General features: G+C 43.2%; 1 protein-coding gene across 1 annotated transcript; it reads left to right on the top strand.

Annotated features, from left to right (window-relative positions):
- ADRB1 (adrenoceptor beta 1) lies at positions 1–27,617 on the top strand. Its single transcript, XM_067537091.1, has 2 exons — positions 1–1,299; positions 27,513–27,617. The coding sequence occupies exons 1-2, from the start codon at positions 1–3 to the stop codon at positions 27,522–27,524; spliced, it is 1,311 nt and encodes a 436-aa protein (XP_067393192.1). The 3' UTR covers positions 27,525–27,617.
- The last annotated feature ends 67 nt before the right edge of the window (positions 27,618–27,684 follow it).

The raw sequence follows: 27,684 nt of genomic DNA, 5'->3' as shown, positions 1-27,684 counted from the left end.
ATGGGAGATCGCTGCTGGCACTTGCCAGAGTGCAACCCGCCCAACCGGTCCAGCTCCCCGCCTCCCGTCCCCCCCAGCAGCGCCTCCACCCTGCCCTCCCCGCCGGACAGCCTCCAGCTGCCCCCGGAGCTGCTGTCCCACCAGTGGGCGGCGGGCCTGGGTCTGGTGATGGCCCTGATGGTGCTGCTCATCGTGGTGGGCAACGGGCTGGTGATCGCGGCCATCGGGCGCACGCAGCGGCTGCAGACCCTCACCAACCTCTTCATCACCTCGCTGGCCTGCGCCGACCTGGTGATGGGCTCGCTGGTGGTGCCCTTCGGGGCCACGCTGGTGGTGCGGGGCCGCTGGCTCTGGGGCTCCTTCCTGTGCGAGTGCTGGACCTCGCTGGACGTGCTGTGCGTGACGGCCAGCATCGAGACCCTGTGCGTCATCGCCATCGACCGCTACCTGGCCATCACCTCGCCTTTCCGCTACCAGACCCTCATGACCAAGGGCCGGGCCAAGGGCATCGTCTGCACCGTTTGGGCCATCTCCGCCCTGGTCTCCTTCCTGCCCATCATGATGCATTGGTGGAGGGATGAAGATACCCAGGCCCGGGATTGCTACCAGGACCCTGGCTGCTGCGACTTCGTCACCAACTGGGCCTACGCCATCGCCTCCTCCATTATCTCCTTCTACATCCCCCTGGTCATCATGATCTTTGTGTACATCAGAGTCTACCGGGAGGCCAAAGAGCAGATGAGGAAGATAGACAGATGTGAGGGCAGGTTCTACAGCAGCCACCCCCCGCCTCCTTCCCAGGCCCACTTAAACCACCAGCCCATCCTGGGCAATGGCAGAACCAGCAGGAGAAAGACCTCCAGGATCCTGGCTTTGAAGGAGCAAAAAGCCCTCAAGACCTTGGGCATCATCATGGGGGTCTTCACCCTCTGCTGGCTCCCCTTCTTCCTGGTCAATGTGGTCAAGGTCTTCAACCGGACCCTGGTGCCAGACCAGCTCTTCGTCTTCTTCAACTGGCTGGGCTACGCCAACTCAGCTTTCAATCCCATCATCTATTGCCGCAGCCCCGACTTCCGCAAGGCCTTCAAGAGGCTGCTCTGCTGCCCCAGGAAAGCTGACCGGAGGCTGCATGCCAGTGCTGGGGAGCTCTCCCGATGTCCAGGGAGTTTCATCAATACTTTGGGCAGCACCGAGCGTAGCCTAGGAGGGACGTGGTCTGATTGCAATGGGGCCACACAGGGAGGCAGTGACTCCAGCCTGGAGGAGAGGAATAGCAAAGCTTCCTATTCAGAATCCAAGGTATAGGGACAGGGGATGTGTCGGGTTTGGGGGGCAGAGGGGTGTGTGTGCACTGGACACTGAGCATAAAGAAAGACAGAAAGGGAAATGAACAGGTGCAAAAAGAAGAAAAAAAAACCCACCAGGAGTCTGGTTAATAAACACCAAACCAAACTGATCTCTCAGAGTGGAGAGAATTTGTGTTTACTTAAAACTAAAAGCCAGGTGAACTTGTATGCAGCATACCTCATCTGAAGCTAAAGCAAAAGGGAGGCCACTGACCACTGAACAAGGAAATTAACGAAATCTCTCAAACCGATTTGGATTATCATCTTTTTGTGGGGAGTTGGTTGTTGTCGGTCAGGGGAAATAATTTCAAAAGGAAATAAGAAAATAGGTTACGTTTTTCTGAGAGCTACACATGCAGAGAGGCCTGATCCTGAAACATTGAAGTACTGGGAATTTCCCTTTGCCATCAGTGTAGGCAGGATCAAGCTGTTATTAACCTTGCTTCAAAGTTTGGGACTATCAGCGGCAGCAGTAGCCTCACACAGGAAAAGAGCCTGATTTAAATAAGTGCTGGCTGCCGAAAAGTCTCATGGAAGCTGCAGGTGCTCATCATTTTTGCAATTCAAGCCAAAAGTCACTTTTGAAAGTGTATTTGTGGTCTAGTGAGTTTTATTTTAAGCTCTTGGTAGTTGGGTGCCCCCATTATCTAAAGTAGACAAGAATAAAAAATAAATAACGTTGAACATTGATATACTTGTATTTTGAACAAACCTCCTCTGCTTTTTTCTTCTGCACCAGCAAAGTGGTGACTTTTTGTGCTTATCTTCCCTTGCCAGAAAATAGCAATCAGGCTGAGAAACTTCTACCTCAAACTGTGCATATTGTACAGGGAAAAGAAAAAGATGTGTTTATATTAAACAGCTTATTTATGTGTCACTATTAGTATTTTCTAAAAAAAAAAAAATCCACCCATCATTGAGCCTTCTGCAGTTTGTTCATTGTAATTAAAAATGAACAGTAAAAATAAATTCCTTGTATCAAAAAAAAAGTACTGCACATTTAAAAAAATAGCAACATGGTTATTTTTTGCACAATATCAAGAATTGTAAAGTTAATTGAAGATGTTACTTGCACAAAAAAAAATTATTAGAAATAAAATGGAGGAGTTAAATAACATCAAACCCCAAATCTATTTCTGTTCTTGTCTGCTATATTACAATTTTATATAGTTACTTTTTTAATATTATTTTATCAAGGTACTGTAAATGTATTCATATTATAAATCAAAGTATCTTAAGGATATTTTTATTATTATTTTTATTTTTTATGTCCAAGTGCCCACATGAATCTGCTGTTATTTTAGCACTTGTGTGTCGTTTCCATTTCCTCTGTGTGTGTGTGTGTGTGTGTGTTTTATAACGTATTTATACTCTGGTGCAATTTACTACTGTGTAAGTAATCAGTCTATGTGCAATAAATATCATTGCATCACAAGCAGCTTATGTACAGTGTTTCTCTATAGGTTCTGAGCCAATACCCATCTAGAATGGTAAGAACAGAGTTTGTTTTGCTCAGAAATATGGATCATATTAACGATAGTCTTTTCCTGACACAATACTGTAAGTTATATTGTAAGCATATATATATAATATACACATGCAGTTTAGACCAGATAAGGTTGTGTTCCTGTTATAGTGAGAAGTGTCCACTTCTCTTAAACTAATAGCCAAAACAAGGTGTTTCCAGCCTAATTTTGAATACACTGGGGTTTTTTTTTAATGGTGCCTATTTGGCTGTATCAATCTTTACTGTTTAGTTTACTGGAAAGGACAAAACTACTTCATTCTGTTTGGTTTGAAAGCTGAAAACCCTCTATCTAATAGAAAGCTTATGCATTGTACCCCATCATGAAGTCAGTGATATCCCTAGAATAATTTCACTTCACACAGATGGGGCCTGACCCTCTGCCCCTGAATTCCCTAGGACTTTCGCCTATGATTTCAGAAGGAGCATGGTCAAGTCCCTGTTCCATATGAGCCAGAACCTACTCCCATGGACATCTATGGAGGTCTGCACTGAGTTCAGGGTGAGGTGGATCATGCCCTCTAACTGGAGATGTAATTTGCAGGTTGTAGTGATCTGAAATCATTCCAGACTTTCGTTCTACTTCACTGTAAAAAGACTTTCAAGCAAAATTAATTGTGAGTTTGATCCTGCACACCCTGGAATCAACGTGAGTACTGCCCTGATCTTCAATGCGTGCAGGGTCAGGCCCCTATAAGTGGTTGCCACTCAGTGGATCAGATCTAAAGACCAATGAAATTCATGGGAATCTTTTCTTTTTACTTCAGTGGGGCCTTTAGATCAGGCCCTATATCACACAAGTTAGGTGACTGGTTTTTAAAAAGAAAAGTAGACTTTCTGTAGATTAAACATTTATATATTGTGAATAAAGCAAAGCATATGTGGTCCTTGTTTTGAGGCAGTTTGTTGCCCTTAACAGTGGATTTGTTCGAGGCCAGATTCTGCTATCCTTACTCAAGTTGCATAGTCACACTGGTATCTCTGTAACTTCAGCAGAGCACTGCATGTGAGTACAGTTGTGCTGAAAGAGGAAGGGTGGCGGATGCAGATCTTTAATGTGTGTCTTGAGTGTAGAACTCTGTCATAATCAAACATTTTTTACATTGTTTCAGAATGGTGCATTTTATTAAGGTAGCTTTAATTAATATTTTATCACTAGAAATTGTCCTGGCAAATAGAGTCACAAAAAGACAGACTGCTAGATACTGTAAAACACCTCTTTAATGTGATGTGCAGAATAAAAGTGAAGCTGTTTTTTAATGTTATAACACTCCAAGGTGTAATAAAGTTAGCAGTCGACAACCTGGGAGCATGTTTTTGAAAGTCAGTTCTTCAGGAAAAAAAAGCCAGGCTCTAATGTTTAAAAATTCAGGAACTATCTTTTGTACAAAATGCTTTTAATATTATAAGAAGCTAATGATTTGTTATGTGGGACCAAATTACAGGGCCTTTAGAAAGTAGTTTTGCCATTGAGTTCTTTGGGGTTAAGCCTTGAACTACAGTTAATAATTCCCCCTTAACAAGTGGGGAAATGGGCTACCTAAATGCTAAGATGAAGCCAGTTCAGTTTGTTCATGTGTTCTATCAGCATGGTCTAATAACATGTATTAAATCCAGGAATTCAGTTCTGCCTTCAGTTATACCCCTGCAATTCCAGCAAAGGTGTTACTGAAGGCAAAATGTGATTACAGCTGACTACTATAGGATACGATGGTTTCATACATGACGGAGGTAGTAGAGTGACTATTTGCTACTTTACCATTTCAGAAAAGATTGAGTCTAATGAACTTAGGCCCTGATTCAGCAAAAGTAGTTTAGCACATGCTTAACTTTAAGCATCTGAGTAATCTTACTGAAGACAGTGGGTCTTCTCATGCACTTAAAATTAAGCACACGATGAAGTGCTTTATTGAACTAGAGGCCTTAAATGGCAAATTTAAGACTAAAACCTGCTCAGTTTACTCTCCCTGTGCAAATACATTGGTTACATTCTTAATGAATGTAACACCCTCAAAGTCCCTGGAGTTGCATGTAGGATGAATTTTGCCCATTGACTTCAGTGGGACCACTTGTGTGAGTAAAATGATCAGGATTTGGTCATTGTGTTTTGGCCATTCAGAAATGACCTGATAGGTAGAATATAAGTAACTCCTGCAGTTTTAAAAATAGAAAGGTCTCTAACTGGCTGAAGGTTTACATGTTTATGCCTTAAACAGTCAATAAAGATAATCCATTCTGCAACCTAAATGGCTAATACCTGATTCACCTGGTCCTGTGTAAAAAAGGCAGTGGCACGATAACGTTACAAACAGAGCAAGACATATGGTGTGCATGTGTGTGAAGAAGCAAAGTCTATGGATTGCTGTCTTAGAACAGTTTGTTCTTAGTATTAAAGAAGGAATATACTCTGAGAAGAGTTACAGGACAGCTGAAATACTCTGGAGGCAATGAGTCAAACATCCATGATGAATATTTCTTTGAAGAAAACCAGACCGGGATTATAACAGTAGGAGCTGCAGTAAGAGAGTACAAATATTAGATATGCAGCCACACACACACGCACTTGTACAATAAAGTTAAGTAACAGAAGAATAAAGACCTGAAGGGAAGGGAGAAACAGATAAAACAGAAAATCTGTAACAATACAGACTGTACCCATTATGGCTCAAATCATCAGGCCAGGGTGTCTAAACAGGCTTCTAAATTTTAGGCACTTAAATTGAAGTGGCCTTTTTGTCAAAGATGCTGAGTACTTGTAACCTCCATTGACTTCCTTGGGAGCTCAGCACTTTTGAACAGTAAGCTACTTCTCGTAGGCACGTAAATAAATGTAAATCTAGAAACCTAACTTTAGACATAGAGTTTTGAAAATTAGGGCCGGCATGTAGTTGCCCTTTGCAGGTGAAAAGCATAAGGGAACCAGATCCTGCATTTCTTGCGAATCCAGCATTGCAGAAAAGTTGGGAGAGAGGAGCTGGATTTTTAAAAGTAGTCAGGTGCCTAAACATAGGCACTAGTGGAATTTTCAGAAGTAACACGTAAGTGCCAATGGGAGTTAGGTGCCCAGCCACTTTTGAAAATTCCACTAGGCGCCTATCTACATCTTTAGGTACCTAAATATCTTTAAAAATCTGGCCCGAACTGTACACATATAATGTACTTTCATCCATGAATTACATGTAGAGCTGGTACCTGCATAAGCCATTTGTAAGCAATAATTGCAACTAACTAAATCGGATACAGGAAGCGTGGCCTAAAATGCTGAGAATTAGATCTTAGCATTGTCTGCAGCGTGCAAAGAATTCAACATGATAAGTAGTTTGTTTCTGATAGCATGCACTATATCTGTTGCAAACACCATCTTTCATTTGGCATGCAAGTGTATTCAAATATAGAAGACAACTTCCTTATCTTTTTTTTTTCCAAGCCTTATCTGAAGTTGAAATTTTATTAATAGCTTTTAAGTTGTTATTGTGTGAACCTCCCTTGTTCTGCACACTTTCCTAATTTATAGTTATTTCCTGTCTGGTGGACTGTACTTACTTTTTCCTTGTAATATATCAAAATGCAGTGATGGAAGTTGTGCAGCCATGAACTAACATCAAAGACATTCTTCAGGCCAAATTCTATCCTCAGTTATGCTCATGCAGTGCCACTAGAGTCAGAATTTGGCCCTTATAATCTTATCTTTCATGAGAGCTACTAAGCAATGGCTCCAGAAATGTCCATTGTCACCATCAGTAAGTAACCTTTACTAATGAAGCTGGACCAATTAGTCCCATTAAAAGCTTTCAGGGAAAATGTTAACTGCTAAACAATGGTTAATGCTCTATACCAGTGGTTCTTAACCTTTCCAAACTACTGTACCCCTGAAGCCTGAGTCCCACCCCCATGGGGCTGAGGCATGTAACTTAGTTTCATGGTGCCCCTGTGGCTCCAGGCAATTGCCTTTCTTGCCACCCCCAATACCAGCTCTGCACTTGCGACCCCTCTAAACCCCCAGGTTGAGAAACACTGCTCTATACCTAAAATAATGGGTGTTTTGTTTGTTGGTCTCTGTTAGATGATATGATGGAAAATAATTATCCTTTGACTAGCAGTCAGCTTTGTACTATTCAGAAAGGAGAAGACATTTTCTGGTTGAAGGATTATACCTAAAAATAGCTCTGTTACATCAGCCACATCAGCAACTGGAATGAAGTGAATTCCCATGCTCACTCACACCATCCATGTTATTTCAGTTTCACTCCTGTCCAAATTTTTTGTTTGATGAAACAGTAATGCAAGCTCCTGAAATAATGTTAAGCACACTGTCCTGAAGGATTATTTTTATCATGCATCACTGATTCACATTCAACATGTGCCAAATTCCAAAATGTCTAAGGAGGAAATAAGTATTCTTTGTCTTTATGTAAATAATCACGTATAACGTAAAATCAACAATAGAGTTGCTATGATTGCCTTACACAAGAGATCAATTTTTTGTTTTTACATTGATGTCCGTCTATCAGTTAGTCTAAACAGAATCAGCCATGATAACAACAGGAGCTTTACTCACCTAATTCAATAACCACGGGATGTTAAACTGTGTTAGAGAAAGTGACAGACTGGGAGGGAGAGGAAGGGATAAACCAGACGATATCAGGTGGCAAAGCGGGAGAGTGAACATCTCAAGCAACAGTAATGGAGGGCATGATAACAGTGCACTGAGCCCTGGCTGGATGTTACATTTTCTTTCCAACATAATAACCCTTATGAAAAAGTCTGATAGATTTTAATAGGGATGACCCTGTCGGATGTGCTATAGACATTAAATAGCCTTCTATAGACATGGCTCTAAACACCTAGAAATTTTATTCCTTCTCTATTCTTCTAGTAGAAAAAGTATCATTCTTTTTAGAACTTTTCCATACGGAGATAAACAGTTGGAACAAAGCTCAACACATCTTCAATGTTCCCCACCTCCAATGCACATTAAAAAGAAAAACGTGAGCCAGGTTGTCAGCTACTGCACATCCCTGGAGTTCACTTGACTTCCATAGAGCCATCCCATTCACCTCCCACCTGAAGATCTGGTTTCAGGCCTTTAGTTTGAACATACCACTTAACAATTTATGTTAGTTCTCAAATGAACTAGACTGATTCTGATAACCCCGCTTCTTCAGCCATTAGACTCTCATAGTGGCTGCTGTGCGCATACACATTATCTCATTAAGCAAACTGTTTCAACAGAGCCTTTAATTTCCACTGCCTCTAAATATTTACATTGTTCCCCCTAAAAGCAAGAGCAGCTTATTCTTATACAGCCTAAGGGAGTCTTTCTATTGAATTTTATGGAAGTTGGATAATACCCTCATACTGGGCATAAGTCTGAAGCCATTACTCACCTTTCATAGTCCCACTAAAGTAAAATGGCCCATTTCTCCCATGCCCTTTGCCTTGTGCTGTCATTTACATTCGTGCAATGTGGATGTATAAATGATGCTGCCAGGTTAACTCAGTGGAGAATTCTGATGGGATAGCATTTTACACCCGCTTTGCCAGGTATAAATTTACAGTTACAGGGCAGGTGAGAATCAGGTGTTTTCATAAGACTCTCAGGAGTAATAGCTACTTACTGCTAACACATGTTGCAAAATTGGACCTGCTTTATTGAAAATTGTATCATGTTTGGGTTTGTTATGCAAACTCTCACATGTGTTCCTGGTTCACATTATTTAACTGACAACTCAACCTACAGGTTCCCTTTGCAAACCATTATTTTGGCTAGCTAGCTCTGTGGCCATGTTAGTTTTACAGATAGATCGAGTCTGCAGAGTCTGACTTGGGATCTGAACATTGGCAGAGCTTTGGGATGTTTGGATCCAGGGGGTTGCTTTGCTCATTTCTAATTAGTTGGATGCTCATTGTTAATAATTATGTACCTAGGACGTAGGACAGTAACGAGTGAAGAGGAAAACTCAGCAGGCTCTAGCTTCAACCTCCGGCCCTGCACATTACATCTGCACTGTCTGTGGCAAGGATGGTCACTTGCGAACTGGACTTTTTAGCCACCTGCAGTGCTGCAGTGTGTCCCACAGTAACTGAACTGCTTTGGGTGTTCACACCATCATCTTTCGAGACAGTGGGTTGCTAGCCATTCAGTACTGTTTGAACGTACACAGCGTTTTCCAAAACAAGTAAGAAAAGAGTCCTGTCCTCAAAGCATTTACAATCTGACATAGAAAACAGCAACAAAAGTCTGTGCACCTGAGACCTAAAGATACGTGACCACCATTTTTCTTTTCTCCTCATGCGCTATGTTGGTCCTCACTGGGTATGTCTACATAGCAATTAGACACCTGGGTTGGGTGGACTTGATGTGCGAGGCATTGTAGATACATGTAATCAAAGGACAGTCCCTGCCCCAGAAAGCTTACAATCTAAACACATGTCTCAGTTAAATGTTACACATTAAAACAAGCCATTTTTTTGGAGCAGTGAGTATTATTTTTATTTCACTTTCAGACACAAAGAGTTTTATTGACAAATACGTTAGTTAACTCAAGCTGATTGGCAATCAGTTAACTCAAATTAAAACAGGAGCAAAAACTCCAGTCTAGACATCCCCTGGTTTGATGAGATACCCAGTATATTGTACTGTTCTCAGCGTACAATGGCAACAGTAGTTTCTGTCACCTTAAAAAGGCATATCCTGCAGTCTCTACTCAGGCAAAAACTCCAGTGGGCCAAATTCTGCTCTGACTTAAACCTCCGTGATTCCATTGGATACAAATACAACTCTGTGCAGAATTTGACTCAGTGAACTTTTTGAGTGACTAGGGACTGCATAAGATCTGTAGGAAAGCCTACAGCGGCAAGGGGGTTCAGTAGCTAGGGTGACCTCAAGAGGTCTGAGTTGTATTCCCAGTTTGGGCACTGATTTACTCTCTGACCTTAAATATGTTATTCACCCTCTCTGTGCATTTGTATAGTGAAAAAAATAATAGGTTCCTTTGTTGAGTGCTTTGAGATTTACAGATAAAAAGCATCATTTAAGTATTATTATTACTTATGTAAATATTCCTCAGTGGGTTAGCAGTGGAAACAGAGTCAGAGATCTTCAGGCTAGGCTTCTACCACTTGAATGAAAAAAGGAACTCTGTTTCTGATCACAGTAATAGGCTGTTATCCTCCAGTCCCTAGAGGGCAACACGACACACTAAGGCTAAGCTACGGTAATTTGAAAACAATGAACAATGCAAAACTAGGAAAATTACTTCCATCTGACAGTTACACCATTTTTACAAATACTAGTGTGTGCATTACAGCGTTGATGGACACCACTTAACAGTTAGCAATATATATGTAAGGCATTCACAGTTTTACATGTCTAAATCAGCTTTTCGGGAACCAGAATCCAGAGTAGTATTAACACTTATTCACAAGTAAAGAATGCCGTGATAAAAAGCCTGAAATGGTTTCCATGAGATGTTGCTTCCATTAACATACTATGTAACAGTTCCATCAGTGCACAATTTTTAGTAAACATCCCCTTTGGATAGATAGGTATATAATTAATATATCTTTCTTTTAAAAGTGGCCAGACTTAGATGAGATGTTTTGTCTTTACATTGTAAGGCACCTCGTAAATTAAATGTTTGATGTTGTCAAATGCATGACATTAACACTTCAGGCAGATAATCCTCTCAGTGGCTTCTGTAGTGTCTATCAGAACGCCTGACTCCCCAGATAAAACCTCTGGAAGCAGAACAATGATTCTCTGAACTTATGACTTTTTTTCTTCCATTTTGAGCTTTGCAAGAGAAAAATAACCGTTATCTGCTTTGCGCAGGCAGTTTTGAAATGCAGGGTTATTTTACTCATATATTCCAAACATAATTATATAAAATCTGGTAGAAAAGTTAAAACCTCTCAGGAGAGAGATTTCTTTTTGCCTTGGTAATAAAGAAAATGGATAGTTCACAAGGCAAAGTTCAATGACTTATTTAATGTCAAATAAGGAAGAAATTAATTAACAGAATTTTATGTGCCTGTATTTCTTCTAAAGAGAACACAGAAGTAAGGGTTTTGCATTGTTTTCTGTACTGCTCCCATTCATTAGAGATGTGAGATAAGAAAATGCTGATGACTCTTTTGTTTTCATTTCCTTGTTCCCTTCTTAAACCATTTACTATTCCTAAACTAGTAGGTGAAGCATCACTTTTCACCTCTTCTGTTTTAACCTTGGATGACAACAGGGACTCCACTCTGATTAACTGAAGAAAGTTTGCCAGGTTAACCCTTTGAAGTTTGCCAGGTTCATTTATGCCTTTCTATGTAGCCTTTATTATATTTTATATAGCATTGTAGGAAGGTGCAGTGGCCTTCCTCCGAGCCAGGGCCTGAAGAAGGGCCACAACTGCAGGGCCCGACAGAGAAAGAGCCAGCAGCCCAGTCTGCCCGGCAACCAATCCAGCACCAGAGAGGCGGAATCTCAGCCAAGGCTGAGACTACAAAAAGCAGGCACCACAGCTCAGAGTGGAGGAAGCTGTTGCTGGAGGCAGATGTGTGGCCCTGCTGGTTACAGCTGAAGCCTGAACTAGGCTGGGCCGCTGACAGGAGTGAGCGCCCTCCGGGGTGGAGACTCCGGGAGCGGCCCAAGAGACCAACTGCTAAGGGTTGGGTAGGGCCCCCGGGCCCCCTAGACTGGCCAAGGCCTACAGGCCCCTGGGACTGGGCCAAGCCTGTAGGCCCTAGCGAATGGACTGAGTTCCCTGAGCCGGAGGGCTGGGAGACCCCTTCTGAGGCCAGACCTGACCTGGAGGAGCTGCCTGAGGCCGAGCCATTCCCCGAGATGGGACAGGACCTAGAGGAGCTGCCGGAGGCCGAGCCATCTCCCGAGCCCTGGGACCTAGAGGAACTGCCCCTAGCTGAGGAGCTTGCCGCCGGTGGACGCCGAGGGACTGACGAGCCTGCCGTGCGTGGTCTATCCCAGTGACTCTGAGGAACCTACAGATGCAGGTACCTGGGGATATGGGGAGGAAGTAGCCCAGGGGTGGCCATAACTGTGGCTGAGACAGTGGCAAGCCCCAGTTGGTGTGTTGCAGCAGGAGTCCTGCCGTCTTAGTGGCAACCTGGGCTGGGATGCAGTGGAGTTGGGTGGGCCTGCGTCCACCTCCACTCCCCTCTTGCCACCCAGAGAGTGAGCACCGTCCCGTGCACTCTCGAACTGAACCCACTGCTTTGCCCGCCCGCCCTGCCTCAGGGCCGGGGGCGCTAGACTCATATTCGCAGTAAACATTCCCCTTTTTTGGAAGGTGTCGTGGCCTTCCACCGAGCCAGGGCCCGAAGAAGGGCCACAACTGCCCGACAGGCCCCCGTGTTACAAGCATCAATAACCACTTCATGGTTAAGGCTAAAGATAGTTTCCAATTTTCAGTCCCCCAAAGAGACTTTGTGTGCTATATCTCATACCAGGGCAGAATTGTTCTGGGAAGTTTGGAAACAGAATTCAGAAAAGCCATTTACATTTTTGGTGTTTGAAAAGTATTTCTCTTGTTGAAAATACTCCTATTTGTGGTGGGATGGGGAGGTCATTGCATCTCCAAAATGACTTGGCCTACAAACTCCAGATTTGTTTTCCTGGCCTCCTTAAGAAATGCAGTTTAGTGTATTTTATATTGGGGTTGGAGGGAAGGTGGCGTTAGTGGGGGAATTATTGCAAAGATACGTAAAATAAATAGCAATCTCATATCAATACCTAACCAGGGTAGGCAAGAAAGGGGTTAACTAATGGGTCATTAGAGCAGGGCTATAAATAGAAGGCACAGGAAGTCTGGGGGAGGGGTTTTTGAGGGGAAATGGAAGTGGATCACTATCACCCTGGTCAGCTGCAACTGATCACCTTGCTAGGTAAGTAAAGGCTTCTTTGCTGTTTTGTTTTGGCTTAGGCTGAGTCCTCAGTTCTGACTTTCTCTGTGTTGGACTAGGGTGAAGAAACAATATGTGTTCCTTAATGTAACAGGATGCAGTATTTTGTTTCTCTGAGCTCCCCTAGTTTCTCTCTCCCCCACCTCCATGTTACCTGTGGATGCAGCTCAGGCTGTGTGTGTACAGGGCTCCTCACAAACACATGGAATAATGTTTAAAATGCTTGTAAATATATATTGAATCTAGTCATGGAGAGGGGATGGAGGTGAAGGGAAGTCAAGGGACAGCAGTCTGGTGTGAAGCTGGTGGACTGGGAGGGACATGGATGTGTGGGTGTCCTGGAGTTGTGTGGCTAAATCTTACTTTGGGAGAAGGAGGGGTGAGATGGGGTGTTTGATAGGAGTCTGGCAGGGCATGGATGGGAAGGTACAGGAGGGGTTGTAACCACCCTGGTTAGGTCACTAAACTTGCAAGTCCTGTCCTACCACAGGCTTATGTAACCTTGGGCAAATCCCTTAGTTTCTCTGTGCCTTTAAGCACTTTAAAGAAAGTGGGATGCGCGTGTGGAAGGGGTCATAGACCCAGCCAAAAAACCATCATATTAAAACTCAGGCTGGCTCATGGCAGAGCGGTGTTCTCTCTAACCTTTCTCTGTATTGAGTGGGATACGAACTCTGAGCACTGCGCTTTTGTCCTTGGGCAAGCTTCCTGCCCAGGTGGTTGCTCTGCATAGGGAGTGGGGGCATAGGATGGGAAGCAGGAAGAATTAGATTAGCAGGAAGATTAAGTGAGGGGGCAGCCAGCTCTGGGCTAGGAAGGCAGTTTGTACCTCTCTCCAGGGATAGAAACTCTTCCCCCCTCCCCCCCCCGTCTCAATCATCCCTGTTCCTACTTGCTCTCCACCCCAATGCTTGGTGCCCTGGGGGCTGGGTCCTGCTCTTGCCTCTGCCCTCAGCAGCTGCTGAGCCCCATCTGGCCTGAGTCACTGGCCTGGCTCTCATAGCACCTGCCTTGGGGGACTGCGGAAGCCGTGAGCAGCACAGTTTGTTTACCAGAGTCCTTGCTGAAGAGTACAAACTTACCAAAGCAGCTATTCCCAGTTTAGGAGAGACCCCGCATGCACTTTCCCAGATTGCTTTAATGTATTTATCCACCATACTCAGAGTGTGAGGTTTTGGGGGTGCGACAGTGAGGATGAGCCAGATTCAATGGGGAAAGAGATGGAGAATGGGAGTCTGTTCACTCAGGTCAAAATTTCAAGGCTTAAAATTATCCAAGCAGAAAACTAAAATTTAATGTTTTCCCTGTGGCTAGAAGCCTGCGCTGTCTGCCCCAGCATATCCTGTCCATTCCTCCGAAATCCAACCCCCTTTCTCAAACCTCCAGTGGGCTTGCCAATGTTTGTTTGGAGGGAACCACATTTTGATGGGCTTCATGGGATCTGTAAGAGCAAGAGCCTTCTATGCCCACTGGAATTTAGCTTTCAGTGCTGGGTTGTTAGATTTTTGTTCTGAATGGGGAAATATGCATGAAAACCAGTCTAAACAATCCTGAGATAGAAGGGGTCTCGCTGGAATCACTTTGACCCCCCTCTATAAAACTCAAACATTAGAATGTCTGGAAAAGAACAGTGAATGGGCCAGCAATGCTCTACTGCCATGCAATTCTTGATCACATGTGATCACCCCGTCCACCTTGCAGCTCCCATTTTGTTTGTGGAATATGTCTTGTGTGCAAGCTCTGGCAGAAAACTTGGATAACCTCTATGTTCCAGGGTGAAAGTTGCTGGGTGTTCCTGGCATCAAACCTTCTGGACTTTGGATAACTGAGGGCCTTACTTCAGACTAAGGGCTTGTCTGCACAAGTACTTGTGTACTGATTTACTGATCAGTTTAAAACTGATAGTTAAACTAGTGCTTCCCCCTAGTGTGGATGTAGTTATACTGGTTTAAAGGTACTTTATATTGGTACAGGGTAAGGTGTATTCTATATTTTATATAAATTGGTTTAACTATTTAACTGTATCATTAATAAAGTTATTAAACCAACTTAGAGATACAGTTAAATGGTCTCACCTTAGAGACAAGTAAGGATACAAAGATCAGGATATCATCAGGAACACTTTATCTACAGAGTGGCAATCTACATGGAATAACATACGAAACCAACCCCCAAACCTTCAGGAGAACTGAAATTTAATTGCAGCTGAGTCTTTGAGGCTCAATAAGAATTAAAGCCGTTGCTGGCAATCTTTTCTTTCCACTTGCACTTCTGTTCTTCCTGCTTCTGATAACAAATGGACCTGGACCAACCTGCTTTTCAGACCCAGGAAGTTCACGTCTTTCATATATGCTTCAGAAATGCGTTTTAATTTTTAACTGTTTAGCCAAACAGAAGAAAAATCTTTCGAGTTCCCTCCGTCACTAGTCGTACCTTACATGTGTCTCCTTGCCACTACAGTGCTAAGCCTTCCCACATGTGGATAGTATATGTGGCAAGAAGATCTCTCATACAACTTTTCCATACTCTCTCTATTTTGGCCTGCTTTTCAAGGTCATCTGTCTGGCCCTCTGCCACTTACATGACAGCATCTGTATGTACACTGGGGTGGCAGGTCTGCCTTGCAGCCTGATTTACACCCAGCTTACAGCCTGTAAGGATGCTGTTGTGACATTGTATCATTGCCAGTTTTCTCCATTCAGTATGTGGGGGGGGGGAAGTAGCCATCTGGTTTATAGAGATGATCTTAACAGGTTGCTGCATCTATTTGGCTTCAGAAAAGGATGAACTTTGTTTTTAAAAAGTGATAAATAAAAAAAGCTGAATAAATAAAGGATTCAGTCCCATGTGAGTGAAGTTCACCAGGGCTAAAACTTCAACTCCCTGAATTTCCGCTATTCTATGCCAGTGCGGTGGGATGGGTGAGCCCAACAATATGGTCATAAGACCTAAATGAACAAAACGGTACTAGGCAGTGTTGCCTAGCGGAAGGAGCACTTGATTGGGACTCAAGAGACTTGGGGGGGTTCTATTTCTGGCTCTATTCCTGGCTCTGCCACTTGCCTGCTGGGTAACCTTGGGCAACTCAGTGCATCCCTGCCTCAGTTTCCCCATCTGTAAAATAGGGATAATGATACTGACCTCCTTTGTAAATCACTTTGAGCTATGCTGAGGAAAAGCTTTAAATCAGAGCTAGGTATTTGTCCTTACTGTAGTGCTTTAAAGACATGATATCTTGTAAGATACTTAAAAAGGCAAGGATGAAGATTTATTCCCCGCCCCCTCCCCCTTCCCTCCAAAGTAGATAGTGGGTTTGTGTCCAGCCTGAGTTGCTTTAAAGGGGCCTGCCTCTTTTCAGAGTGCAAGTGCTCTGGCCTTTCCTGAAAACCAAGCCTTTTAAAGTATTTAAAGTCACTCTTGTAAATCCTGGCTGGCTTTACAAACTAATAGGTTGCAAATACCCAGACACCAAAAAAAAAAAAAAAGTGTGAAGATCTCATTGGTGAGGTGATCAACTTCTGCTGTTTAATGTTTCACACCTCTGTGTTTTGACCATGCAAAAGCATTGCATAATTATTCAGGTGCAGAATTCATACAATATTTTATTCAGTCTCATCAAGAGCCTGTTTATATATAAACAGTATATGGTATCAGAGCTGCAGCACGCTTCTTGCTTTGATGTGGAACTGACACAAAAATGGTCTCTGATCCGGTAATTGTGTCAAAGTTGTTGCCAGAAATAACAGGGTGAATATTTCCAAAAAAGGCCACCCCTTTATAGTGTAGCTGAGTTGCGGTGGGGAGACTGGCAGGTTCAGGTTTTGGTAACTGCCTTCAAACAGGTTGTAGGTTCAAATCCTGCCCAAGCTGCTGGTGATTTAAAGTTATTACTGTTGGGTGACCCTTAGTACTGTTTGGTCATCTCAGTCCAGGTCTAGCAGACTTTAGTCAACTGCAACAAGATGTGCATTATTTTTAATGTACACCATCATTTTCTTGGATAAACATTCTTCCACAAACAGCCAATGGGCCACATTTTCCTTTCACTTATACTAGTTTCACGTCGGCATAATTCTATTGTATTGGGTGGAATTACTCCTCCTCGCATACTCAATTGTAAGAATTATACCCAATAACCCTCTAATTAAACCACTTCTATATTGTGGTAAACGATTGTAAAGCTAATTATAACTCCTATATCTTGTGTGTATTCCTAGCAGACCACCTTCAGGTTTAAAATGAAAGGCAGTAAAGTTTTGGTCGGTACAAAACCACGCACTACTAGCAGATGTGAAAAAAAATGTTTTGTTTCCAGTAAAAACTGCAAATGCTTTAAGAAAACAGCTCTTGAGCTTTTAAGGAATTTTATTTTCCCCCGTCCTAATTTCCATAGTTTGTCCTGAATATGTCGCAGTTTCTGTTTAGTTTCATGCTGCATTCCAGCATTGAAATAGTATTCTGTAACGATAGGAATTTGTTTCCCAAACACTGCAATCCTACTGCAAGAGGGAAGGCAATTTGGTGTTTGAAAATCTGGCCTGGCAGTTAGGAGATCTAGTTTTTATTCTTGGTTCTGCTTCATCTCTGTACCTACTTTCTCGGCCTGTAAAAGAGAATAGGACAACATGTCTAACTCAAAGGGGTACCTGGAGGAAAAGGAGAAAATGGCTTCCATTGGGAGCATTATGAAGCCACCCTGCCCAGGAAGAGCATAGGGAGAGATTGTCGTCTTAGTCAGTGAGAGCAGACTTGCTTTATCACAATCCTAGCCCTAATGCCACCTGGCTACTTGATGCCTGATTTTTAACATGTTTGTCAGATGTCATCCAATTGGACATGCAATCACTGCATTGAAAAAAAATGCATTCATGTAACTCACTGAATGTTACAAGTCCCACTCTGGGTATGAACACCCAGCAAAGAGAAACTGGTGGCTGGCCCATGCCAGTTGACTTGGGCTCATGGGGCTTTTTCACTGCTGTGTAGACTTCTGGCCTTGGGCTGGAAGCTGAGCTCTGGAACCCTCCCCCCTTGCAAGGTCCAGGCTTCATCCTAAGACCAGATGTCTAGATGGCAGTGAAACAGCCCCACAGCCCAAACCCCACAGGCCCAAGTTGGCTGGCACGGGCCAGCTGTAGGCATCTAGTTGCTGTGTAGATATACCGTCTGTGCTCAAGCCACGGAGGATACTTTAGGCTGCAGCTAGAGAACCTTGACTCCTAATGCAAGCCGAAGCAAACCTTGTTTCTTAGTTCTGCAGGTCCCTAGCTCAATGCCTGGTCTGTCAACCAATGGTGCTCTCAACAAGCTCAGTGGCTTGTGGAAGCTCACTACCTTTATCCCTGGAAGAGTCTCATGTGGAAGCCATTGAGTGGGTGGTGTGGGAAAGATTTCACTTGCTGAAGTGAAACTGTTTAGTGGCTAAACAGAAGACTTCAGTCTTCAGGGCTGTTCATCTGGCCCTTTTAATGAGCACTAGGAATTATTCTGGTGCTGCCCCACTCTTCTCCTCTTCTCAGTTAAAGAGGTGACCATTGGTTAGGAAAAGTCAACCTAGCAACAATGCATGTCTGAGATTCACAACGACTGGTGCCAGAAATCAAGATGACTAAACTCCATTGCTGCTGGCTCTCAGGCTTTTGGCAAAGCATCTGAAAATACGTTGGAAGCAGCTGGCGTAGTAGAGGAGGAAATGGGGTTCTCTAGGGACAGTTTTCCAGGAAGGATCCTTAGCAAAAGGCATTTCCATTATGACAGTGAGAGCACACTAGGGAGTGTTGCCTTAACCAGCCAGCTCATTACAATATTTTCGGTGGAAACAGGTGCCATGGATAATCCTGCTCTGTTTTTCTTGGTCATGGTCAATTTCTATCCTTGAGACTGAGTAAACAGGATCACTTCCTCAGTGAATGATTTATAAGGATATGTTACCAGAGAAGTGTCTATGGCCACTTGACTATAATGTAGACTCTTGCTTTGTTTAACAATCTACCTTACTTTTGGCAGTAGAAAGAGGGTGGGGATTGACATTTTGCAGTAAACAGGCTTTCTAGCTGGATCATCCCCTTGTTGTGCTTATCCATATGGGATCAAGGGAGGGAAATACAGATTCATCTTTTTTAATATGAAAAGCCTTGCCCCCTAGAGCTTCCATGCATCTGTAGGACAGAACTAACATTTCCGCAAAGATTTCCACTGTAGGACAGTTGACCTAACTATCATAGAAGCTGCAAATAGGAAAGACCAAGAGGAGAGTTGTTTACTATTTCACTGCTTGACATTTTAACAGTCCTCATGGTTAGGATTAAGAGTTGATACCCAATTGAGAATAGCAAGGGCACTTCAAACATTTTAGAACTGTCTGCAAACTCTCAAAGTTAGCATTGCATCTGTTCATGGCTAGAACTTTTTCTCAGCCACAAAGGCCAGCATTGAAAGTATCTAGCTGAAGGCTAACGTTCTGCAGACACTGATAGGGCCACCAGAGAAGGGCTGGTATGATGTGCCAGCCCATTTTGGCTTTGTGTGACTTCAGAGGTTGCCCATCCCCTCCACCCCCCAAAGCACAGCATTGTCCCTTACCATAGTTTTTGTAATGTATTGTCCAGTCTCAGTCTAAAACATTCCTAAATAATTCACTTCCACCATTCTCTTGGAAGGCTACTTCACTGTCTAATAGGTCCCCATCACCACTAGAGCATTTCCTTTGCTAGGCAAACTAAACTTTTCTTTGTTCAGCTTTATCTTGTTGCTCCTAGCTATATATCCCTTTGAACCACCGCTAACAATTCCTTTTTCCATTAGCAAGAGGGAGGAAACAACTTTCTTGGCATCACAATATCCATTCTTTCTGGCTAAAGCATGCTCTTTCCCATGTTCCCTCTACACAGTTTCTCACGTTAGGTTCAGGATTGTGATCATGCTCAAGTACAATACTGCCACAATGCTTGTGCTTTTCCCAACTCTGTGGTGCTGCAGCCATCTCGGTCTGATAACCTGGTAGGGAATAATTTTAACTCTCTCATTGAAATTAAGAAATAGTGTATTGTTTCATAGGCCAATGTCACATTGTATAAGGGTGGGGGAAGTGCAGCGAGATTAAACAGCATTAACAAGCCTCTAAAGTCCCCTTCCAGCTTGTAGTGATAAGGCATTTTCCAAGAAACTGCCCAACCCTTAAGCTGCAGAAACTGTCTCTTCAAGGCTTGATCGATAGAGGGTTATTGACTTGTGGTGTCCTCCTACACACAAGCTAAGTCAAAGCTGAAACCTAATTCAGGGTGTTATTTCTTATAAGGAAGACAAGGAATTGAGAATCTTGTTTTGGAATTGGAGATCTTGAAGTCAGAAAACTCCTACAAAGGAGAAAAAAAATAAACAAACGCACCTGTATTGTTTAAAAATGTATTTTGTAACTCTAGAGAAATTAGATCTAGCACTAGAAAAGACTTCCTTTGTGTGGCTTGGGTGTTCTTGTTCATGACCTGAAAGTGTTTGATTACATTGCTGCTGTGTTTGTGGTCTAGGTAGTTCTGAAGAATTTCAGTGGGCCATCCATCAGTAATTTCATCTCTGGGCTGCTCTTTCAAATCTGCCTGTGCTAGAAGTGGTGGTTTACAGAAACACTCTTGATTGTCTGTCTGCATAGTTTTCAGACAGGCCTCTACATCAGAAGGGCTGCCGCCACCAAAGCTGGCACAAATCAGTGTTTGTTGGTAGACTTAGACAGGCCAAGATAAATTGCCCTTAGAGTTTCAATGTACGATATATCTTGCTTAACCAGTTCTAGCTATGGTACTTACACGGCCCTCATCGCTGGACTATCTGAACACCTAACAATCAGTTTTTATATAGTCTAACGTCCCAACATCCTTATGATGGGAAGAAGTGCTATTTTCTCCACTTTACAGATAACTCTGATGCACAGAGACTAAAAGACTTCCTATGGAACAAGTCAATGTCAGATCATGCGATTGAACCTAGATCTCCAAAGTCAGTATTCAAACTACAGAAATATCACTTCTCCCTATTCCTCCAGTTCAGTGCAAGGAGGCCTTCACATTCTAAGCTCACTTTGCTGATACCTTTCACAAACACTAAACTCACTCAGGAAAACAAAACCTTTGCAACAAGTAATAATCTTTTCCTCAATTCCATAACATCTCAAATCCTGGCTAGCAAAATTCTATGTGGTTCTAGTTAGAACAGTGAAACGGAGGCTGATTAAACTAATTAGCTTGTTTTTTATTTAGTTTCCTTATTTTAATGGTGATATTTTTCTTCCCAAATACCTCCATCAGGTGTATGAGAGTTAACAACAGACTGTGAAAGTGCTTTAGAGTCCCCAAAGTCTGTGGTGTAAATATCGATGTTCATTTTTAAAGTACTTATGAACTGTTTTGTAAACAATTGCTTAATTTACAAGCCACGTGCTATCTGCACAGCTTTATTGAATAGTACTTAGTCATGTAGACACAGTAACACAGTGCTGAGTTAGACTATCACCGTCCTAGTGGCTTTCTTAGAAAAATCTGCTGGCTTGCTAGCACTGGTCCACAGGAAGACTACTGCCCATTGAAGCTGCTCACTGTCTAGATCTCAGTATCAGGCTTACTGGCAATCTGCAATACTTTCAGTTATTATGTAACAAACTTCAAAATGGTTACACTTGTCCTATTTCAGCTAAGAACTGTTGTACTTTAAATCGACACGATTAGATATTGGCAGACAATCGAGCTATTGAGGTGTAAAGTGCTAGTGTCATTTCACTGGAAGCACAAGTTAGAACAACTTAATGGACCTACTTCTGTGTGGATATTACTAATCACTCGGGACCTGGTTCAGCAAAGCACTTAAACTCATCCCTAAACTGGGGCTACCAGGAGGTAAGCACATGCTTTGATGATTAGGGAAGCGTGGTGACTAGAGATGCTTTTCTGAAACCAGGCAATTGAATTAAGCATGTGCCACAGTGCTCTGCCGAATAGGGAGGGCTTTATGCCTCCTAAAAATTCACATCTGCTATCTTACCTTCAAGAAATGAGTTTTCTCATTTTTAAGAAGCTACAATTAGTCACCCTCAACGTGCTCATGTACCTGAACTTAACTGGCTCCTGCAGTTATTGCAAATCATCTCCTTCCTTCACCCCTTGTTACAGTCATTCCATTTGTCATCACTCAAGTAACTGCTATAGCCCAGTCCGGCTAACACTGTGCATGAAGCGTTATCTTGCACCCTCTAAATCAGTAGGATTTTGGCCACTGACTTCAGTGGGAGCTGGATCAGACTCATAACGCCTATTTTTGTTGGCAGAACCAGGTCCTTGTAACATGCTAATGCAGTGATGTGCTTTGTCTCACTCTAGTGGCTAGCCTGAATGTCAGAGTGTGTCCATGCAGCAGCGAGCCTCCAAGCCTGGTTCAGCAGACTTGGGCTCACTGTACAGCAATAAAATAGCAGTGTAGACGTTGTGGCTCAGACTCTGAAGCTTAGGGAGGGGGTGGGCTTCAGAGTCCACGCTGTCAGCCTGGGCAATGTAAGTGCTGTCTATGTAGTTATTTTTAGTGCAGTAGCACGTGCCAGAGTCTGTCGAGCCAGGCTCGGCAGCTTGCTTGGCTGTGTGGACATACCCAGAGAGGCTTATGAGTCTGCTATAGCTTTTGAATTAAGGGAGGTGTGTTCTCTAGGTTAGTCAGCAGAGGCTCCTCATTTTAGATTCAGAGTTCCTGGGATTCAAACCCAGTTGCTATTGACTTGTCCACAAGTGTCTCATTATGTAGCATTAAGTTGTTTAGGGTAAGAACCTTAATTGTTTCACTCGTTCTGCAAAGCACTCAGCACACTTGAGTGCTGTGGAAATAATGTACCTTAGTATAAAGTTATTTACTGAGATGCGTAGACTCTTCCATGCTGCTGCAAGTTTCTAGAAAAGATCATCCTGCCTAGCCACCTGCAGTATGGCAGATATCCAGTTCCCATTACAGTTAATGGAAGGACTCTTGTTGGTTTTTTTTTTTTTTTTTAAATGGGATTTTGAATCAGGCCTCACATAAAATCATAGAAATATAGGGCCTTGAGAGGTCTTCAAGTCCAGTCTCTTGTGCTGGTGTAGGACCACATAAACCTACACCATCCCTGACAGGTGTTTGTCCAACCTGTTCTTAAAAACCTCCAATGATGGGGATTCCATGACCTCCCTTCTAAAACTATTCCATATCTGGACTATCCTTAGTGTGGTTCCCCCTAATATCTCATTTTAAATCTCTTACTACAGACTAAGCCCATTCCTTCAGTGGATATGAAGAACAATTGATTACTGCCCACTTTATAACTGTCCTTAACATATTTGAAGACTGTTATTGGGTCCCCCTTCAGTCATCCTTTCTCATGACCAATAATGCCCTGTTTCTTCTTTCCTTCCTAGGCCAGGTTTTCTACACCTTGTATCACTTGTTCTTCTCTGGATTCTCCAATTTAGCCACGTCTTTCATAACATGTGGCAGTCAAAACTAGACTCTGTACTCGGCATGGGTGTGGCCACAGCTGGAGTAGTGGGACAATTACCTCCTGTGTCTTACTTACAACACTCATGTTAATACATCCCAGAATATTATCCTTTTTCACAACTACATAATGTGGACTCATTCAATTTGTGATCCACTATAACCACCAGATCCTTTTCAGCACCACTACTTCCTAGCTCATTGTTCCCTATTTTGTGGTTGTACATTTGATTTTTTTTTTTTTCTTCCGAACTGAAGTACTTTGCACTTGACTTTACTGAATTTCATCTTGTTGATTTCAGACCAATTCTGTAATTATCAGTGTTGTGTTGAATTCTAATTCTGTCCTCCAAAGTGCTTGCAACCTCTCCCATCTTGGAGTTATCAGCAGATTTTGATGAGCACGCTCACCACTCCACTCTGTCATTATTGAAAACATTGAATTGTGCAGGACCTAGGACTGACCCCTCTGGAATCCCGATAGATACACCATCCCAGTTTCGCAGCAAGCCATTGATAACTATTCAAGTATGGTCCTACAACCAGTTGTACATCTACCTTATAATAACTTAATCTAGAAACTTTTCTGAGTTTGGTTATGAGACTGTCATGTGGGACTGTGTCAAAACCTTATTAAAATCAAGATGTATCACATCAGTCATCTTGATGTCCTCAGTTATTAGCTATCCATCCCCACTAAGTAGAGGGTATACATTTTTTTTCTTCCTCTTTCCCGTGCCACTAACATTTATAGAACCTTTTATGAGCCGTACTAGGAGGAACTCATTTTGTTCCTTAGCCTCTCTGATTTTTGTCCCTACATGCTTGTGCTCTTCTTTGTATTCCTCCTTAACAGCTTGTCCATGTTTCCACCTTATGCAGGATTCCTTCTTGATTTTTTTTTTTTTCAGGTTACTAAACAGTTCCTGATGGAACCATATTGGTCTCTTACTATTCTTCCTATCTCTCCTTTGCATTAGGATAGCTTGCAGTTGTTGTGCTTTTAATATTGCCTCCTTGAGAAACTACTAGCTCTCCTGAACTCCTTCATCCCTTATATTTTCTTCCTATGGGATCTTATCTACCAGTTCTGAGTTTGTCTACTTTTCAAGTCTACTGTCCTTATTCTGTTCTCACTCCTTACTTTTCCGTAGCTTCATGATCACTTTTTACCTAAATTGCCTCAGATGCACAACCAATTGTGGCCTGTTGGTCAGAATCAAATCTAAAATGGCTGCCCCCTGGCTACTTCCTCCACTTTTTGAAACACAATATTGTCTCCAATTCCAAGATCATATTGAAAATTTTGTTTTGCCATATTTTTCCAACAGCTGTCTAGGGTGAAGTCCCCCATTACTACCACTATTGTGTTTTTTGGATGTTTGTTCTTGAAATGTTTCATCCACCTTGTCTTCCTGATTTGGTGGTCTATAGCAGACTCCTACTAAAACATCACCTTTGTTTGCTCCTTTTATCTTTACCCAGAGACTTTCAACAGGTCTGCCTCTCACCTCCTCCTGGATCTTGAACAATGTATTTTGCAACGCCTCCTCCCTCTTTTTTTTCCCCTTTCTGAACAAGCTACTCTCCTCTCTCTCAATAGTCCAGTCATGAGACATTCTCACCAAGTCTTCTGTGATGCCAATTAAGTCATAATTTAGCTTATGTACTCATACTTACAGTTCTTCCCGTTTATTCCCCATAGTTCTTGCATTTTTGTACAGACATCTAAGAGGTTGAGCAGATTTCCCCCACTGATTTCACTCTTGTTCTGAACATCCAGTTGTAATTTCTCTGTTCTCCCCCCAAACATCTAGCTCTCAGTGAAGGTCACCTTTTTTTGTACTTTCTTTGGGGTCTTGTCCCCCATGAGTCTATTTAAAGTCCTCCTCACTAGGTTGGTAAGTGGGTGTGTGAAGATGCTCCTTCCCTTTGTGGTCAGGTGGACCCCACCTCTTGCCAGTTGTCCTCTTTCCTGGAACCGCATCCCATGGTTGAGGAAGCGGAAGCCTTCCTGTCAACACCATCTGTGCAGCCTCACATTTGTCTCCAGGATGCCCTGGATGTTCCTACCCTGGGCCTTCCTTCTTAAAGAGAAGGAAAGCTGAGAACACAACCTGTGCCCCTGACTCCTTCACCCTCGCTCCTGGAGCCCCGGAATCACTGCTGATTGGCTCAGGTCAGACCCGGCAGTATCATTAGTGCCCACATGGGGTAGTGGTCAGAGGGATGGATGAGCCTCAGAAACCTTTCTGTAACCTCTTGGATGCAAGCTACAAGCACACCTCCTGGGACAGCATGTCAGGTTGGCAGAGGGATGCATCCGTCCTCCTCAGAAGGGAGTCCATGACCACCAGCCACCTATGCCACCACCGCTGCCTCCAGGGTGCAATGGCCATGAGCTTACTGGTCTTGGGGCCAGCTGGCGGCTGCTTCTGAGCCATCAGTGTCTGCTCCTCACCTCCTATTGCCAGTATAGCATAGTGGTCCTTGACTGTAATGGTGGAGGGTGGAGCACTGTCTACGGACCAAATGGGCCTAGCAGCTGGTTTTACTTCCTCCTCTGGTGCCACTATAGTCTGATGGCCTCCTCCATCCCAGATGAGCAAAACAAAACCTCTTTCTGCATACTAAAGATATTTAAAAAAATGTATTTTTCATGAACAAAAGCCACACTTCAAACCTGATTTTCCAAAAATATGTAACTTTAAAAGGTGGTGATGGGGAGAATCGTATTAGAAGTTTGGCCTGAAAAAGTCACTTAACCATAAACAGAACTCTTTCTCTGTCTGGCATGCAAGCAGGCATTTAAAGCTTGTAAACTTGGACACTTTTTTGCACTCCTTTTACTATAAACAGAAGAACCATTGGTTTCTCTTGACTGTAACAATGAATCATTTCTGGGCTCGGCCCTTGTATTGCCATGATTTGATCCACAGCAAGTATGTCTGAATTATAAATCCCAAGGGACAGGACTTTATGACTGATACGCTTACGGACCTTTAAATGTAGCAGTGATGCCGGTAGATGGATTTTTTTTTTTTAAATGACTTCAGTGTTGGCCAAAGGAACCAGGCTAACACCACCCAGACAGAAGTTAGCTCAGTCTTTCTATACAACAGTGACAGCAAGAGCAATGAGAATTTCTTCACTCTTCACGGCAAATACACCTCCATTCTGATCTGGAGGTGTGAGCTGTACAGGGTAAAAGTAGAGTTCACTCTTCCCAAATGCACAGTCCTTGGCTCCTTTGTTAGGGGGGGTCATAAACTGGTATAGCGGTGGGGTGTTTTGGTGAGGTGGTGAGCTCATCTCATGGACAGCATTTCACTGCAGCCCACCATGTGGCGCTTCTGTAGTACTGGCATCCAAGGTGCTCCAAAGTGCTTTGCTAACACTAATGAATTAAACTTTGCAACATCCTTGAGCCATATGTCTACGTTGCCAGGGCTGCAGGGATCGATGCAGCGGGATCAATTGAGCGGGTTGTGAAGACCCGCTCAATCAATCTCAGAAGTGCTTTCCAGCCAAGGCAATAAATCCACCACCCCCGAAAGAGCAAGGCTGCGTCAACCAGAGGGCGTCTCCCATCAACGCAGTGCAGTGGGGATGCCGTTGTAAGTCGACAGATACTCAAGCTACAGTACGTAGCTTGCATATCTCCCGTTGACGGCCACCGGCACTGTAGACCAGGAGGTTAAAGACCCATCCAGATACACTGAACTCTAGAGCAAATCTTAAATGCAAGCAGGATAAGGCACCATGTGACTGGTTCAAGATCCATGTAAGTAGCTTATGGAAATCCAGAGACAGAATTTACACCTTGTGTCCCAGTCCTGTGCCTTATCCAGGACTACCTTCCTGTCCTGTAACAACTCTTGACTACTACGGACCTAACTTCTCCAGCAATGGTTGAATGGGGGTTAAGTGGCTTTGTGTGGCTCTAACGTCACAAGCCACTTCATTCTCAGAGATCACTCTAGATGTGAACAGGTGGGAGAAGGAATCTATAAAGAATGCTGAGGGATCTATTGCGCTCTAGCCCTGCTGATATGGATTGACTGTGGAATGTGGTCTGACTGACTGGATTACATGGGCTCTTTAAATGTTTGAGTGGGACTTTTTTTGATTGATGTCAAGATGCCTAGGGCTGCTCTGGATAAGCCAGTGTTCTATTCCAGAAATCAAACAAATAAAATTTGTAATAAATGTGTTTTTTATTTTAGGAAACAGACTGAACCATCACTGCAGTTGCTATTGTGCGTAGGACAATGCTCCATGAGAGCCTGCTGTGCTAAGAAATAACAAGAATAAAATGTTGCTTGTCGGGCTTCCAAGTTCTGCTTTATTGACTTGATAGGTTTGGAATGAATTCTACCGCTCTAACCCTGAAAAGTA

Source organism: Emydura macquarii, unplaced genomic scaffold, assembly GCF_026122565.2.
Source record: "Emydura macquarii macquarii isolate MOO-44397 ecotype Brisbane River unplaced genomic scaffold, CSIRO-AGI_Emac_v2 contig_3692, whole genome shotgun sequence".
In the NCBI taxonomy this organism is placed as follows: Eukaryota; Metazoa; Chordata; order Testudines; family Chelidae; genus Emydura; species Emydura macquarii.
This window is presented reverse-complemented; position numbering and strand designations above follow the sequence as displayed.

What these genes read in the sequence shown, in the direction of transcription:
- ADRB1 (XM_067537091.1), top strand. Translation starts at nt 1, where the DNA reads ATGGGAGATCGCTGCTGGCACTTGCCAGAGTGCAACCCGCCCAACCGG.